The sequence below is a fragment of the Erythrolamprus reginae genome, chromosome 13 (assembly GCF_031021105.1).
Source record: "Erythrolamprus reginae isolate rEryReg1 chromosome 13, rEryReg1.hap1, whole genome shotgun sequence".
NCBI classification, from domain to species: Eukaryota; Metazoa; Chordata; class Lepidosauria; order Squamata; family Dipsadidae; genus Erythrolamprus; species Erythrolamprus reginae.
The window spans coordinates 11,522,660-11,537,683 of NC_091962.1; the positions used below are offsets into that span (position 1 = coordinate 11,522,660).

The 15,024-nt window shown below is 43.6% G+C and overlaps 1 protein-coding gene across 9 annotated transcripts in view; it reads left to right on the forward strand.

The window, feature by feature from the left end:
• Positions 1-15,024, forward strand: part of UBAP2L (ubiquitin associated protein 2 like) — a 59,560-nt gene that overhangs the window by 933 nt on the left and 43,603 nt on the right. For all 9 annotated transcript variants that reach the window (XM_070766288.1, XM_070766291.1, XM_070766295.1 and 6 more), the window contains exons 2-4: positions 5,918-6,047; positions 8,096-8,173; positions 13,254-13,364. In XM_070766288.1, the coding sequence (XP_070622389.1) occupies positions 5,958-6,047; positions 8,096-8,173; positions 13,254-13,364 (279 nt within the window). In that variant the 5' untranslated portion in view covers positions 5,918-5,957. The remainder of the gene's footprint in view (positions 1-5,917; positions 6,048-8,095; positions 8,174-13,253; positions 13,365-15,024) is intronic.

Sequence of the window (15,024 nt, forward strand, 5' to 3'; positions counted from 1 at the left end):
ATTTGCTTGAATAAACTAAAGGTTCTTGTCTTATCTCGAAGCACTTTTCCTGGGTTGAAGGAAATTCCTGGACAAGTGGCAGGGATCTCCTAAGATCCCCCGTGATCCCTTCCTCCTCCTCCCTCTGGCATGCGGAGGAGGAAGAGGAGGGATCCTTGGCCTCAGGTCAGCCTCTCTTTAAAGGATCCCCCAGGGGGATCCCTGGCAATCCTTTGGCATGAGATTGCAAAGTCTCTTTTTTAAAAAAATTACCCCAGTTCAAAAAGTCTCCCCAAATTGGAATCTAAAGTTGATTCCCTTCTGCCTTGCTTGGGATCTTCTACACAAAACGGGGAAGAGAAAGGTCTGAATTTGCCTCCTCAAAAAAAAAAGAGGGCCCCCCCTGCCAAAAAATAAATAAAATCTCCTAAAACAGAAAATGATTTTCTTTTCTTTCTCGCTCCCTGGTAGGGGAAGATGGTGGTGTCAATTTTCTTCCTCTTAAAAGAAAAAAAAAGCCAGACATCTCCTGAAATCTACTCTCTCCAGGGATCCCTTCTTTCCTCTTCTGTGGAAGAGGATCTTTTTGCATAGCATCAGAGTCTCCCATTTCCCTGCTTTCTCCCCCCCCCTTTCCATCATATCACAGTTTCTTTCATTTTTGCTTTTCAATCCTCTTTATAAAAAATCTGATAATAATAGTAATCAGAAGCTTCATAAATCTTGGCAGTGTGGTTCCTCCTAAGCATGCCTGCCTTTTTCCTTTGTTACCCTCCCAAGCAACCTGAGGTGAGGGCCGGCAATGTTGTTTGGCAGCTGAGCCGGCTTCGAATCCTGCCTCCTGGCCCCAGCTGGCTGCTGAGTTAACATGCTCGTGTGCTTCCCTGTTATCTCTTCAAGCTTTGTGGATTTTCTGGGCCGGAAGTTTTGCTGGAAGAATCTCCCAGGAGCCTTTGAGAAGTTTTGAAATGCCCGCTTTTGCAGAGGAAAAAAAAGTGATGCAGAAGTTTTGGATCCTTTGATTTCTTTTCTTACAAAGCTGCTGTGTTTCCCTGAAAATAACACCCTGCCTTATATTTTTTTTGAACCCAGAAATAAAGGCCATGCACTCAAAAGCTTATTATCAGCGGATGTCTCATTTTGAGGTTAAACAGGATATAGCAACAGTCATTTTCCTTAGGATCCTTGGTAATGCATCACTTTCCCAGCTCATTGTAATTCCCAACGCCCTGGGAATTTCCCCCTACTTCTTTCTCCTTCCTTCTGCAGTATCCTGAATCTATTTCTTCCCCTTGCAGTTTACCTTCAATGAACAAAACCATTTTTTGTGTATGGGGGGTCTGGGTCAACTTGGGAGGGACTTAAACCTGGGACTTCCCACCTGTAAGAAAACTTGCAGGCCTGTTCTGTTTCCTTCTCTAAAGTCTTAATATTTGTGATATTCTTAAATAGCTTCTCCTCCAAATAAACAGTTTCCCAGCCAGGAAGGCCACAATTGCAGGAGTTTCACAAAGGCTGTAAGTCAGCACAACTTTTTGGGTGGATGGATAAAAAAAAAGCCACAGTAGATACATCTTTTCATCCTTCTAAAATGTTGACCGCTCCTCCTGTTCCTACTCATCCCATGAGCTCTGTGATTTTCTTCCCCTCCCCCACTTTTTTTTAAAAAAAGGCCTAAAACCAATGTTGACATTCTTGGTTCTTAACTTTTCCTGCCATTCTTTTTTTTCAAGGTCATTTGTTCCAGTAAAATTACACCATAATGCCCCCCCCCTCAGGAATTGTGCTCCAATCTTCTTCTCAATAGTTATGAGCTTGTAGGTGCTTCTTTATGTCCCAAAATAAATGAAAAGAATTGGGTGGGTGGGGGCTTGAGGGGTTTGAAATGCAATGGGGAATCCTTCCCTGTTTCAGTAATCTGCGTTTTGTGTTCTTAGTTTTTTCAGTTGCTCTTTTTTGTGTGTTTATTCTGAAGTCAGCCTCTCTTCCTTCCAGATGGTTGTGCAGGGAACTACAATCTTAGGTTGAAAACAGTGCTATCTTTTTATTTATTTATTTTTAAAAAGCAAAGGCCCTGTTAGCCCAGACTTTCTTCGTGGACCCAAGATGCATTGTTGTTGTTTTTTTCCTTCTGAACTTGTTAACAGACAAAAGTTCCTGCTTTCACGTTGCTGTTTGAAGATAGTTTAGCAATTTGGCCAGCAGAAATCAGCAGTAATCTCTGAATAGAAAAACGTCTATGAATAATTGGAAGCTATCTTTCCCTGGATGGGAGCTGTGATCCAAGAATTGTCCTCCCTTAGGAATAACATGGGAAAGAGTAATATTGCCATTGCACAGGTTTGAACAGGGAATAAACTATCCTAGAAATTAGATTGGGGAAGACTAGCGTGCATTCCATTTTTTCCTCTATTCTTGTATCTTTTTGGCCTTGTTCACCTGACAGCAAGGTGAGAACTGCCATTCTTTAAAGAAGACACTTGCATTAACTTTTTGCTTTCTCTCCTCTCCAAATTCCTGATTTTCTTTGCTGCTTTTTTTTTTTAAAAAAACCCCACTTTCAACTTAATTACTGGTCTTGAAACATCTGCTATCTGGTAGTGAATTTATTGCCATTTGTTTGGGTATATAAGGAGATGGGTGATAAGCAGGGACCGATCAATCTTCAGCGAGATGGCTTCAAGAGCAGAAGGCTATTCTGGAGAGAGTGTGAGAGAGAGCCAAAAGCTACCTTAATCCTGCTACCCGGCCCATTTGGCCAATAATATCGAAGTAGATTGTGGGATATGGGTAAAACTGGTGATTCCTAGGCTTCATCTTCTGCAAATTAACCCATATCAATAAAGGGGTTTGCTCTCCTGCTCCAATTGTGGATTTTCACTCTTGTAAAGAAACACCATTTGTCAGGCTCTCCCTGACCAAAAGTCTCCAGCCAGGGATTTTGTTTTCTTAGCCCTTGAGAATAAAATTAAAGTTCTAACAATCTTTTCCCCAGAACATTGAATCTTCCCTTGCCTTCATTTAAAAAAAAACCACTTCAAAGTGAGCTTTGAAATTTATTTATTTAATTGGATTTGTATGCCGCCCCTCTCTGAGAACTTTTGGAAGTTCAAAAATAATCTTGTCTTTTCCAACATCTTTTTCCCAAATCATTTGCTTCCAGCTGTTTGACCGGGCATCTTTTGAGCCAGGTTTCACTTCGGTGAAGCTGGCACGGCCGTTACCAGGGCAGGTTCCAAACTAGGGAGGTGTCGCCGACTCCTTAGAAGCAGCCACTCGGGATGAAGTTGTGAGAACGTGGACAAATCCCCCACCGGTGCAAATCATTCCTGATACTATGTCAGGTTAATGTTCCGTCTCCCCGACTGTATTGGTTCTGCTGGCAGCCCATATCTCTCTCTCTCTCTCCCTCCCTCCCCCCTCTCTCTCCCTCCTTCTCTCTCTCTCTCTCCCTCTCTCTCTCCCTCTCTCTCTCTGATCCACTCCATCACCTGCCGTCTCCCTTTGTAAGTGGAGGCTTCTGAGTAAGCTGGGGAAGCGCGTACACCCATCTGCAGCTACGCAGACCCCCTTTTGACGTGCTTGCGAGGAAAAACTGAAAAAGGACAAAAAACCAAACTAAGAATCCGGCATCCAGGAACGCCAACCCCCGTTTGCCTGGCTGGAACCAGAAATAGCTCCTTTTGGGAATACCCAGAGAGGATATTAATATAATAATGTCGCTCTGTTATCGTGGTGTGAGAAGCCTTTGTTTACTTCTTCCCAGTTTTGTGCCTCTGCCTTCCTTCACACTTCCCAGGTCTCTCTTTGTGCTGCTTTTGCGTACACAGCACACTGTCCCTGGTTTTAGCTCTTGGAAATTGCTGCTGTGTATTATGAGTATAAGAATGCCAGGTATATCATAAGTGGCACCAAGGAAAATTCTCTTTCCTGAGCATACATTTCTGGGGTCTTGGTTCCCTTTAAAAGAAAAAAAAAAGTGCCTTTAGCTTATCAAGACTCCATTCTATTTCCTTTCCCCCTGTTTCCAGAGATGAGATGGCTCAATTTCTAAGCCAGGAGACAAACACACCAATCTTGTTGCATCCCCGTTCTTCCACCCGTGTGTACGACGTATGTGCCTATTTACTGCCTAGGCTAAAATAAAATTTAAAAAAATTGTTCGGCAACAGGTTCTGTGAATTGAAAATGTTTCCTTCACGAGCCATTTGCTGCCTGCGATTTTTGATGAGTCTTCAGTCAAGGGGCTTTTTTAAAAAAAAGGAATTTAAAAGTTCCTGGAAAGCCAATGTTGGATTGAATCATTTTTTATTGAAAGTGGCTTACGTGTGAAGTGATTTCTCAGAGGGAAGGAAGGAGGAGGATCCAATCTCAGGAAGGGAGATTTAAAAAAAAAACCTGGATCACTAACTCCAAGGATAATTGTTCTGCTCTTTAATAAAACCCCCAAAGGCCTCCTTTTAAGTTTTGCTTTCTGACTTCCCTCTTGTGGGTGAACCTCTTCTTGCATGGGCAGATTGGATTTCAGAATTATCTGTTTCCTAAGACAGCTTGCTGTATCTTGGCCCATTCTCTGTGCTCTGGGTTAAATTTATTTTTATTTATTTATTGGATTTGTATGCCGCCCCTCTCCGTAGACTCGGGGCGGCTTCTGCAAAGCTAGGAAGTTTTTGAACAATCCTGCGAAACTTCCCCATCCCGACTCGGAATTAATAACATCCCACTTAAGTTTCCAACTACCTTTGGGTCTTTTCAAAACAGTTGGTCCTTGGTGATTTTATATAGTAAAGCCATCTTCTTTGGTTCTCCGAAGCAGCTTGGATTTTGAAGCACGACCTGGAAACCCTGATTCTCCAAAGAGATGCAAAAAAAAAAAAAGAGAAATTAAGTCCAGCTACGGTACAAAACAGTGGTTGTTCCTTTTTTAATACAAAGTGATCCATCTTTTTTTTTCCTTTTTGGTTTGGTGTGTTGCAACACACCTCTATTAACTTTCCACTAGTCATGGAAATTTCTCTTAGGGAAAGGTTTATCTAGGGTTATTAACGACTGGAGTTGAACCGTCTAGGAATTGAAGTCAGTTATGCAGAGCTGGGCGTTGAAAGCCAGAGAGGATGAAGACAAATTAAAAAATCCAGGCTCCCGGATCATCCTCGAATCTTGTCGAAATCGTAGCCAGTAAGCGGGGTGCGTTTGCAGGGTTATTGCAGCGAAGCTGCACAATTGGTGGCAGAGGTCCTCAATGCTTGGCAACTTTAAGACTTGTGGACTTCAACTCCCAGAATTCTCCAGCCAGCAGGGGCTTCTGGGAGTTGAAGTCCATACCTCTTAAGTAGTGAAACATGGGCCTAATACAGAAGTCTTCAAACTTGCCAACTTTAAGACTTGTGGACTTCAACTCCCAGAATTCTCCAGCCAGCAGGGGCTTCTGGGAGTTGAAGTCCATACCTCTTAAGTAGTGAAACATGGGTCTAATATAGAAGTCTTCAAACTTGCCAACTTTAAGACTTGTGGACTTCAACTCCCAGAATTCTCCAGCCAGCAGGGGCTTCTGGGAGTTGAAGTCCATACCTCTAGAAGATTGACAGCAGAAAAAGACCTCCTGGTCCATCTAGTCTGCCCTTATACTATTTGCTGTATTTTATCTTAGGATGGATCTATGTTTATCCCAGGCATGTTTACATTCAGTTCCTGAATTTGCCCCACGTGGGGCAAGAGATTTACCAACTGGGGCAATAGAGGTCGTAAAATGGGCGGAATTCCCCGAAACAACTATCTTTCCTGGCAGTGAGAAATTTTGGGCTGAAATTTGCAGTTGTTTTAAGTCCGAAGGAATTAAAGGAAGCACCTGGTCGCTAACGTAAAAAAAAAAAAAGATATTATGGCTGGCAAAGAAAACTCAACATTTAACACCCCTTTTGTATTATTTCATTCACAGATTTCTGCCTTGTAAATACTGTTATTTGTATATACTGTAAATGATGACATCGGTAGGCACCAACCGAGCCCGGGGAAGCTGGGAACAGACACAAACACAGACCCAGGCACAGCACAAGCAGAGGCCACAGGTGAGGGTGGAGCTAACGGCGTCCTTGGAAACCAAGAGGTTGGCCCGCCACGTGTGCATGGTGGTGGTTAAGCCTCTCTTTGCTTTTTCAGTTGTGATTTGGTGGCACCTGGCCCTGCCGCCTTCCTGGGGGACAAAGGTGACTTCTCCACCTTTCTTTGTTCTCAGCCAGGAAGCTGAACTGGGGAGGGAGGGAGGGCGGAGTTTGGCTTTTGTGGAGGAGAGCTGCCAAAAAGTCACACTTCTCCCCCCCCCCCCCTTCCTTTCTTAGCCAATTGTACACAAGCATCTGGTTACCTGGGCAGTTCCCGTTCCAGCCTGGTGGGTAAAACTCTTAAATGTTTGACTACTTGCAAGGGTTTGCCACACCCATCAATCATGAGGGGTTTTGTTCATTCGAGGGAAGAATTATTCTACATTTTTATTCCACCTTTATTTTTTTTAGGAATAAGGCGGTGAACGTACCTAATACTCCTTCCTTCCTCCTTCCCTCTTTTGCCCACAATGACAACCCTGCGAGGTGGGTTGCGGTGAGAAAGAGGGATTGGGCCAATCTAGCCCCAGGCGGGACTAGAACTCAGTCCCTCCCAGTGATTGGCCCAAAGTTCACCCAGTTGGCTTTCATGCCCAAACGGGAACTAGAACTCTTCATCTCCTGGTGATAGGCCCAAAGTCACCCAGCTGGCTTTCCTCGCTAAGGCAAGACTTGAACTCAGGATCCTCCGCCTGGTGCCCTGACCACTAGATCAAACTGGGAAGCAAGGGACTTGTTAACACTAAGCTGGGATTTGAAGTCAGTTATGCACAGCTGGGCGTTGAAGCCAGAGCGGATGAAGACAAATTTAAAAAATCCGGGCTCCCGGATCATTTATTTATTTATTTATTGGATTTGTATGCCGCCCCTCCCCGTGGACTCGGGGCGGCTAACAACAGTGACAAAAACAGAATGTTAAAATCTAATACTACAACAGCTAAAAACCCTTGTTATAAAACCAATCATACATACAAACATACCATGCATAAATTGTAAAGGCCTAGGGGAAAAGATTATCTTAGTCCCCCCCATGCCTGACGGCAGAAGTGGGTTTTGAGGAGCTTACGAAAGACAAGGATTGTGGGGGCTATTCTAATCTCTGGGGGGAGTTGGTTCTAGAGGGTCGGGGCCGCCACAGAGAAGGCTCTTCCCCTGGGCCCTGCCAACCGACATTGTTTAGTTGACGGGACCCGGAGAAGGCCCACTCTGTGGGACCTAAGTGGTCGCTAGGATTTGTGCGGCAGAAGGCGGTCCCTGAGATAATCATCCTCGAATCTTGTCGAAATCGTAGCCAGTAAGTGGGGTGCGTTTGCAGGGTTACTGCAGTGAAAGCTGCACAATTGGTAGCAGGGGTCCTCAATGCTTGGCAACTTTAAAACTTGAGGACTTCAACTCCCAGAATTCTCCAGCCTGCAGGGGCTTCTGGGAGTTGAAGTCCATACCTCTTAAAGTAGTGAAACATGGGTCTAATACAGAAGTCTTCAATCTTGGCAACTTTAAGACTTGCGGACCTCAACTCCCAGAATTCTCCAGCCAGTATAGCAAACTTGTATTTATGATGTATTTATAACACTGCTTCGAAACCGCATCCGCTTGCTTCGCCTGTTGGATTTTAAGCTTAATGGATATTTGTTTCACAGCCACCTGATTCACTTAACAATGCTGTGACTTGCTTAACGACCCTGGCAATTAACCCCTGTAAAAATCGTCATAAAATCACGTTTGATTGACTGCGACAGCGAATTCAGTCTCCATTACGATGGAGATTCCGCGCTCCGCGGTGGTTATAAATCGAGGACTTCCATCCTAGGAGGATGCAACTGGGTGAACCGTTCAGGCCATATCTATCCTAAGTTGGGAATTGGCTTTAATTGGATCTCAAATCCTCTCCTCCCCCTGCCCAATTATTTAGGGCACCTCACCTGAACATCTTACCTGTCTCTCCATCTTCCCACCCCCTTTTGGCCTTTCTGTGACCTTCTCATTTTTCTCTTTCTGGGTCTCTTTCTTCCCAGGCCACTGCGGAGCAAATTCGGCTTGCGCAGATGATCTCCGACCACAACGATGCTGACTTCGAGGAGAAAGTGAAACAGGTAAGTCCTTCGGCCTCGGAAGAATACAATAGAATGACAGTATTTGAAGGGACCTTGCAGGTCTTCTACTCCAACCCCCTGCGTAGACAGGAAACCCTATATCATTTCAGACAGATAGTTGTCCAATCTCTTCTTAAAAACCTGCAGTGCCTCACAACTTCTGGTGGCAAGCTGTCCCACGGGTTAGTTGTCCTCACTGCCAGGAAGTTTCCCCTAAGTTCTAAGTTGCTTCTATCCTTGATTAGTTTCCATCCGTTGCTTAATATTGTTATTATTATTATTTATTGGATTTGTATGCCGCCCCTCTCCGCAGACTCGGGGCGGCTAACAACAGCAGTAAAACAGTACAACAAAAACCAATACTAAAAAAAAAAAAAAGCAGTTAAAAACCCATTATATAAAAACCAATCATACATACAAACATACCATACATAAAATTGTGAAAGCCTAGGGGGAAAGTGTATCTCAGTTCCCCCATGCCTGACGGCAGAGGTGGGTTTTAAGGAGTTTACGAAAGGCGAGGAGGGTGGGGGCAATTCTAATCTCCGGGGGGAGTTGGTTCCAGAGGGCCGGGGCTGCCACAGAGAAGGCTCTTCCTCTGGGTCCCGCCAAGCGACATTGTTTGGTTGACGGGACCCAGAGAAGGCCCACTCTGTGGGACCTAACTGGTCACTGGGATTTGTGCGGCAGAAGGTGGTTTCGGAGATATTCTGGCCCGGTGCCATGAAGGGCTTTATAGGTCATAACCAACACTTTGAATTGTGACCGGAAACTGATCGGCAACCAATGCAGGCTGTGGAGTGTTGGTGTAACATGGGCATATTTGGAAAAGCCCATGATTGCTCTCGCAGCTGCATTCTGCACGATCTGAAGTTTCCGAACACTCTTCAAAGGTAGCCCCATGTAGAGAGCGTTACAGTAGTCGAACCTCAAGGTGATGAGGGCGTGAGTGACTGTGAGCAGTGACTCCCGGTCCAGATAGGGCCACAACTGGTGCACCAGGCGAACCTGGGCAAACGCCCCCCTCGCCACAGCTGAAAGATGTTTCTCTAATGTGAGCTGTGGATCGAGGAGGACGCCCAAGTTGCGTACCCTCTTTGAGGGGGTCAATAATTCTCTCCCCCCCCCAGGGTTATGGACGGACAGATGGAGTTGTCCTTGGGAGGCAGAACCCACAGCCATTCTGTCTTATCCGTATTGAGCTTGAGTTTGAAGGGACCTTGGAGGTCTTCTACTCCAAACCCCTGCGTAGACAGGAAACCCTATATCATTTCAGACAGACAGTTGTCCAATCTCTTCTTAAAAACCTGCAGTGCCCCACAACTTCTGGTGGCAAGCTCTCCCACGGGTTAATTGTCCTCGCTGTCAGGAAGTTTTCCCTAAGTTCTAAGTTGCTTCTGTCCTTGATTAGTTTCCATCCGTTGCTTCCTGTCCTACCCTCAGGTGCTTTGGAGGAAGAGATAGGCCCAGCTGCAGCCTCAAACCAGTTAGATAGGGGTTTTTTTTTCTGCACCTGGTCCTAAACTTATAACCATTTGTTTAGAGACCACAATTTAAATGACACCTTTTTTTTAAAAAAAAAGACAATTTCCCATCCTTAACAACCATTGCAAAATCCCTGTGGTCATGCCATTAAAATTCCATCTGCTTTGGCAGCCGTCACATATTTGTGTCCGTTGCAGTGTCCCAGGGTCACGCAAAAACATACATGTTTATACATATGTAAACTATATTTACACAATTATAAAAATATTATACCGTTGTCAAGGAAGTGAATATCAATGAACCGTAAATGCATTTTCTCTTTACGTTATCTGTATCGCCTGTATTGTATTGTTTTTCATTTATTTTAGTGTTTTTTGTTTCTTATGTCTGTAAAATCTTTGAAAATCCAAAAATAAAATTAAAAAAAGGAATTTGGGCAAGGAAGGTGGTGAATGGGGCAAAACTCACTTAAGAAGTTTTGGGCTCGATCGTGATCATAAATCCAGGACTGTAAACATTCTGTTTTATTCATGTCTTAAGTCATCTCTTATTCCCTGGAGTTAGGGCATCCAGTCATATAACCCAAACAGTTCCCTTTTTAGTATTTTATCACTTCCAAACAAATTGCATGACTCTCCTGACTTTTGATTCTCAACCATAAGAACTCCAGCAAATCAGTTCAAGAATAGGAATAGCTTTGAAATGGTTCTTTGCCCTAATTCCAGCCAAAGGTCCTTATATTTATTTTTTTTATTTATTTATTTTGTCCAATACACAATGAAGGTTTTAGTGGCTATATACACATAGTAAAATACATGATGAAGGTTATAGAGGAGATACTCGTAGTAAAATATATCTAAGAAAGAATAGAAAAGAAGGTATAGTAATAGAACATATCAATGAAAGAATAGAAGAAGAGATATAGGAATAGAAGAAAGGTATAGGAGATATAGGAGAGCAATAGGACGGGATGGAAGGCACTCTAGTGCACTTGTACTCACCCCTTACTGACCTCTGGATAGGTCAACCATAGATAATCTAAGGGTAAAGTGTTGGGGGTTTGGGGATGACACTATGGAGTCCGGTCATGAGTTCCACGCTTCGACAACTCGGTTACTGAAGTCATATTTTTTACAGTCAAGTTTGGAGCGGTTAATATTAAGTTTAGATCTGTTGTGTGCTCGTGTGTTGTTGTGGTTGAAGGTGAAGTAGTGGCCGACAGGCAGGACGTTGCAGCATATGATCTTGTGGGCCATACTTAGATCTTGTTTAAGGCGTCTTAGTTCTAAGCTTTCTAGGCCCAGGATTGAAAGTCTAGTCTCTGTTTCGAGTGGAAGAGTGAAGGGCTCTTCTGGCGAAGTATCTCTGGACATTTTCAAGGGTGTTAATGTATGAGATGCGATATGGGTTCCATATATATAATTTATATAATTTATAAATTAGATTTTGTTGTTGTTGTAGAGGTTTTAGATAATTGGAGTACTTTTTTTTATTCATTATTGTACATTGGGAAGTGGTAATGTTATTATGGACGGAGGTGTAGTGATGAGATTAGAATTTGTTTAAATATGGAGAATGAGTTAAAATAAAAAATTGAGTAATGAAAGGGAAATATGACATGGGAAAAGAATTTTTGGCTGGGTCATCTTGCCTCTCTCTTTTTTCTGCCTGCCAGTACAGTATTGTTTATTTTATTTTATTTGACTTGTTTGCTTCCTGGGGAAACAAATGTGCAGGTAGACGGTTTAAATTTAGGACCTTTTTTTTTTTGGCTGCTGTGACTTTTATTAAGTGAAGTAAAGCAGGAGGTTAGCAAAAAAATAAGGAGCTTTTTTGACATTTTTTAAAGCAGAGCAGTAAAGAGAAGGGCAGCCTCATTAAAGTAATTTATGAAGCGTTAGTCTGAAAAGTTGGGGTGTTTTAACATTAGCAAGACTGTTATATACCACAAAAATGAAGGACACTTCTAAGGTGGGTGAATGGAAATAATGTAGGGTTTCCTGCCCAAGCAGGGCATTGGACTAGAAGACCTCTTGTTGTTTCCAACTCCTCTTCTTCTTGTTGTTGTTATATTGATGGGTTTGGCTGAAATGGCAACATTGCCCATTTTGATTATAGAAAAGAATATATTTTGTTTCACATTGGAGACCGCTTCTCAAAATTGTGCTTAAAGTGGGGGAAAAAAATGAAACTTTGATTTTGGGTTTTACCAATTAGATTTGATAGGTCTTTATAGAATTGGCTTGTTCATATTATTATTAAAAAACACCACAAAAAGTTGTGATTTGATCTTAATGCCTTATTTTACTGCAACAAAAAGAATGGAAAGTCCGTGTTTCTATTTTCTTTTTTCCACTTATCCTCCCTCACTTCTCTCCCCACCATTTCCCTATTTCCTTTCGTGTTTTGTATCTTATTTTACCAACCCAATAAAAACGGTTTTTTTTTTTAAAGTCATTTTCTGAAGAAGATGAAGGATATTTGAGATTTTTAAAAAATGGAGTTAACAAAACTGGAACAGCAGTGCTTTCGGGAAAATAACTTTTTGTGCCTTCTAAAAGCGTTCAAAACAGGAATATTTGGGGTTCGTGGACCGAGAGGGAGCGAAGCTTCTTGGTTCAACCTTCCGATGCAGAGGCTAAGCTGTTTGTATTTCATTGCCAGAGAACAATCCCATATGTATGTCCATAACCCTGGGAGGGGATCATTGACCCCCTCAGAGAGGGTCCGCAACTTGGGCATCCTCCTCGATCCACAGCTTACATTACAGAACCATCTTTCAGCTGTGGTGAGGGGGGCATTTGCCCAGGTTCGCCTGGTGCACCAGTTGCGGCCCTATCTGGACCGGGACTCACTGCTCACAGTCACTCATGCCCTCATCACCTCAAGGTTCGACTACTGTAACGCTCTCTACATGGGGCTACCTTTGAAAAGTGTTCAGAAACTTCAGATCGTGCAGAATGCAGCTGCGAGAGCAATCATGGGCTTTCCCAAATATTCCCATGTCACACCAACACTCCGCAGTCTGCATTGGTTGCCGATCAGTTTCCGGTCACAATTCAAAGTGTTGGTTACGACCTATAAAGCCCTTCATGGCATCGGACCAGAATATCTCCGGGACCGCCTTCTGCTGCACGAATCCCAGCGACCAGTTAGGTCCCACAGAGTTGGCCTTCTCCGGGTCCCGTCGACTAAACAATGTCGTCTGGCGGGACCCAGGGGAAGAGCCTTCTCTGTGGCGGCCCTGACCCTCTGGAACCAGCTCCCCCCAGAGATTAGAATTGCCCCCACCCACCTTGCCTTTCGTAAACACTCCTTAAAACCCACCTCTGCCGTCAGGCACGGGGGAACTGACATATTCTTTCCCCCTAGGCCTATACAATTTATACCTGGTATGTTTGTGTGTATGTTTTTGCTTTTTAATAAGGGGTTTTTAGTGACTTTTAAATTATTAGATTTGTTGCATTGTTTTATTGTTGTTGTGAGTCGCCCCGAGTCTACGGAGAGGGGCGGCATACAAATCTAATAAATAAATAAATTAATAATAATAACAACAACAACCCGTTCTCATCATTTCTTTTTTTCCCTTCTGCAGCTGATCGACATCACAGGCAAGAATCAGGACGAGTGTGTGATCGCCCTGCACGACTGCAACGGAGATGTCAACAGAGCCATCAATGTGCTGTTGGAGGGGAATCCAGACACGGTAGATGTGGGGCTCAGCAGGGCTGAGGCTGATCGGTTCAGTAGTCCGGCAGGGGGGCTGGTTGGGGGGAGAGACATTCCGTTTTAGCTCCGTGCAATGTGCAAAACCCCATTGAAGCAGAGCTGTTGCGGAAAATACCTGGTCTCTTTTCATTGTTGGTTTTAATATGCAGGTAGCTCAGACCACAGTTCGTTTAATAATAATAAATAATAATTTATTTGACTTGTATGCCACCCGTCTCCGCAGACTCAGTGCGGCTCACAACAAAATAGTGACAGTGTAACAAATCTAATATTAAAATGGTTTAAATCTAATATTAAATATTAAAACTCCTACTCTCAAAACGTCGCTACAGAGCACTGCACACCAAGACAACTAGACACAAGAACAGTTTTTCTCCGAACACCATCACTCTGCTAAACAAATAATTCCCTCAACACTGTCAGACTTTCTGCTAAATCTGCACTTCTATTCTACTAGTTTTTCTCATCATTCCTATCACCCATTTCCTCCCATGTTGACTGTATGACTGTAACTTGTTGCTTGTATCCTAAGATTTTTATTAAAATTGCTTCTTCATTGCTTATTTGACCCCTATGACAGTCATTAAGTGTCATACCACATGATTCTTGACAAATGTATATTTTATTTTATGTACGCTGAGAGCATCTGCACCAAGACAAATTCCTTGTGTGTCCAATCACACTTGGCCAATAAAATTCTATTCTATTCTAAATCTAATATTAAAATGGTTTAATGACCATTCAGATTTACAACGGCCCGGGGAAAAATAAAAAGACTTAGGACCCTTTATCCACACTTATACATTATCAAAATTCAGACGCCCAGCAAACCGACAACTCACAATTCAGTGAGTTTCACCCCATTTATAACGTCACTCAGTGAAACCGCTGCCAGTCATTCAACTAGCCCACATGGTTGTTAAGTGGATCTGGCTTCCTCGTTGACTTGGGTCGCCCAAAGGGTCGCCAAAGGGGAATCTCTGCGATGGTTGTAAATACGAGCCAGTTGTCAAGCTTTGTCCAAAATTTCGGTCACACCAGTGTGAGGAATGTGGCCTTAAGTGTGGAAAACGCTCCTGATCCCCCCTTCTTCAGCGCCCGTTGCAACGTTGAAAACGGTCATTAAAAATGAACCGAGGGTTTACCTGCCTTGTGCCGTGCATCAAAATATAGAACCGGGGTTACGCAGTGGCTAAGAGCGCAGCACTGCAGGCTCCTTCAGCTAATTGCTAGCTCTGGTTCAGCGGTTCAAATCTCACCCCCGGCTCAAGGTTGACTCAGCCTTCCATCCTTCTGAGGTGGGTCAAATGAGGACCCAGATTGTTGGGGGCAAGAGGCTGATTCTACAAACTGCTTAGAGAGGGCTGTAAAAAGCACTATGAAGCGGTATACAGTGGTCCCTCTACTTACGAACTTAATTCGTTCTGTGACCAGGTTCTTAAGTAGAAAAGTTGTAAGAAGAAGCAATTTTTCCCACAGGAATCAATGTGAAAGCAAAGAATGTGTGCGATTGGGGAAACCACAGGGAGGGTGGAGGCACTGTTTCCTCCCAGGAGATTCGTAAAGAGGCCCCACAGAGGCTTCTCACCACATTTTCCAGCCCTGTTTCCTCCCAGGACATTCCTAGAGAGCCCCAC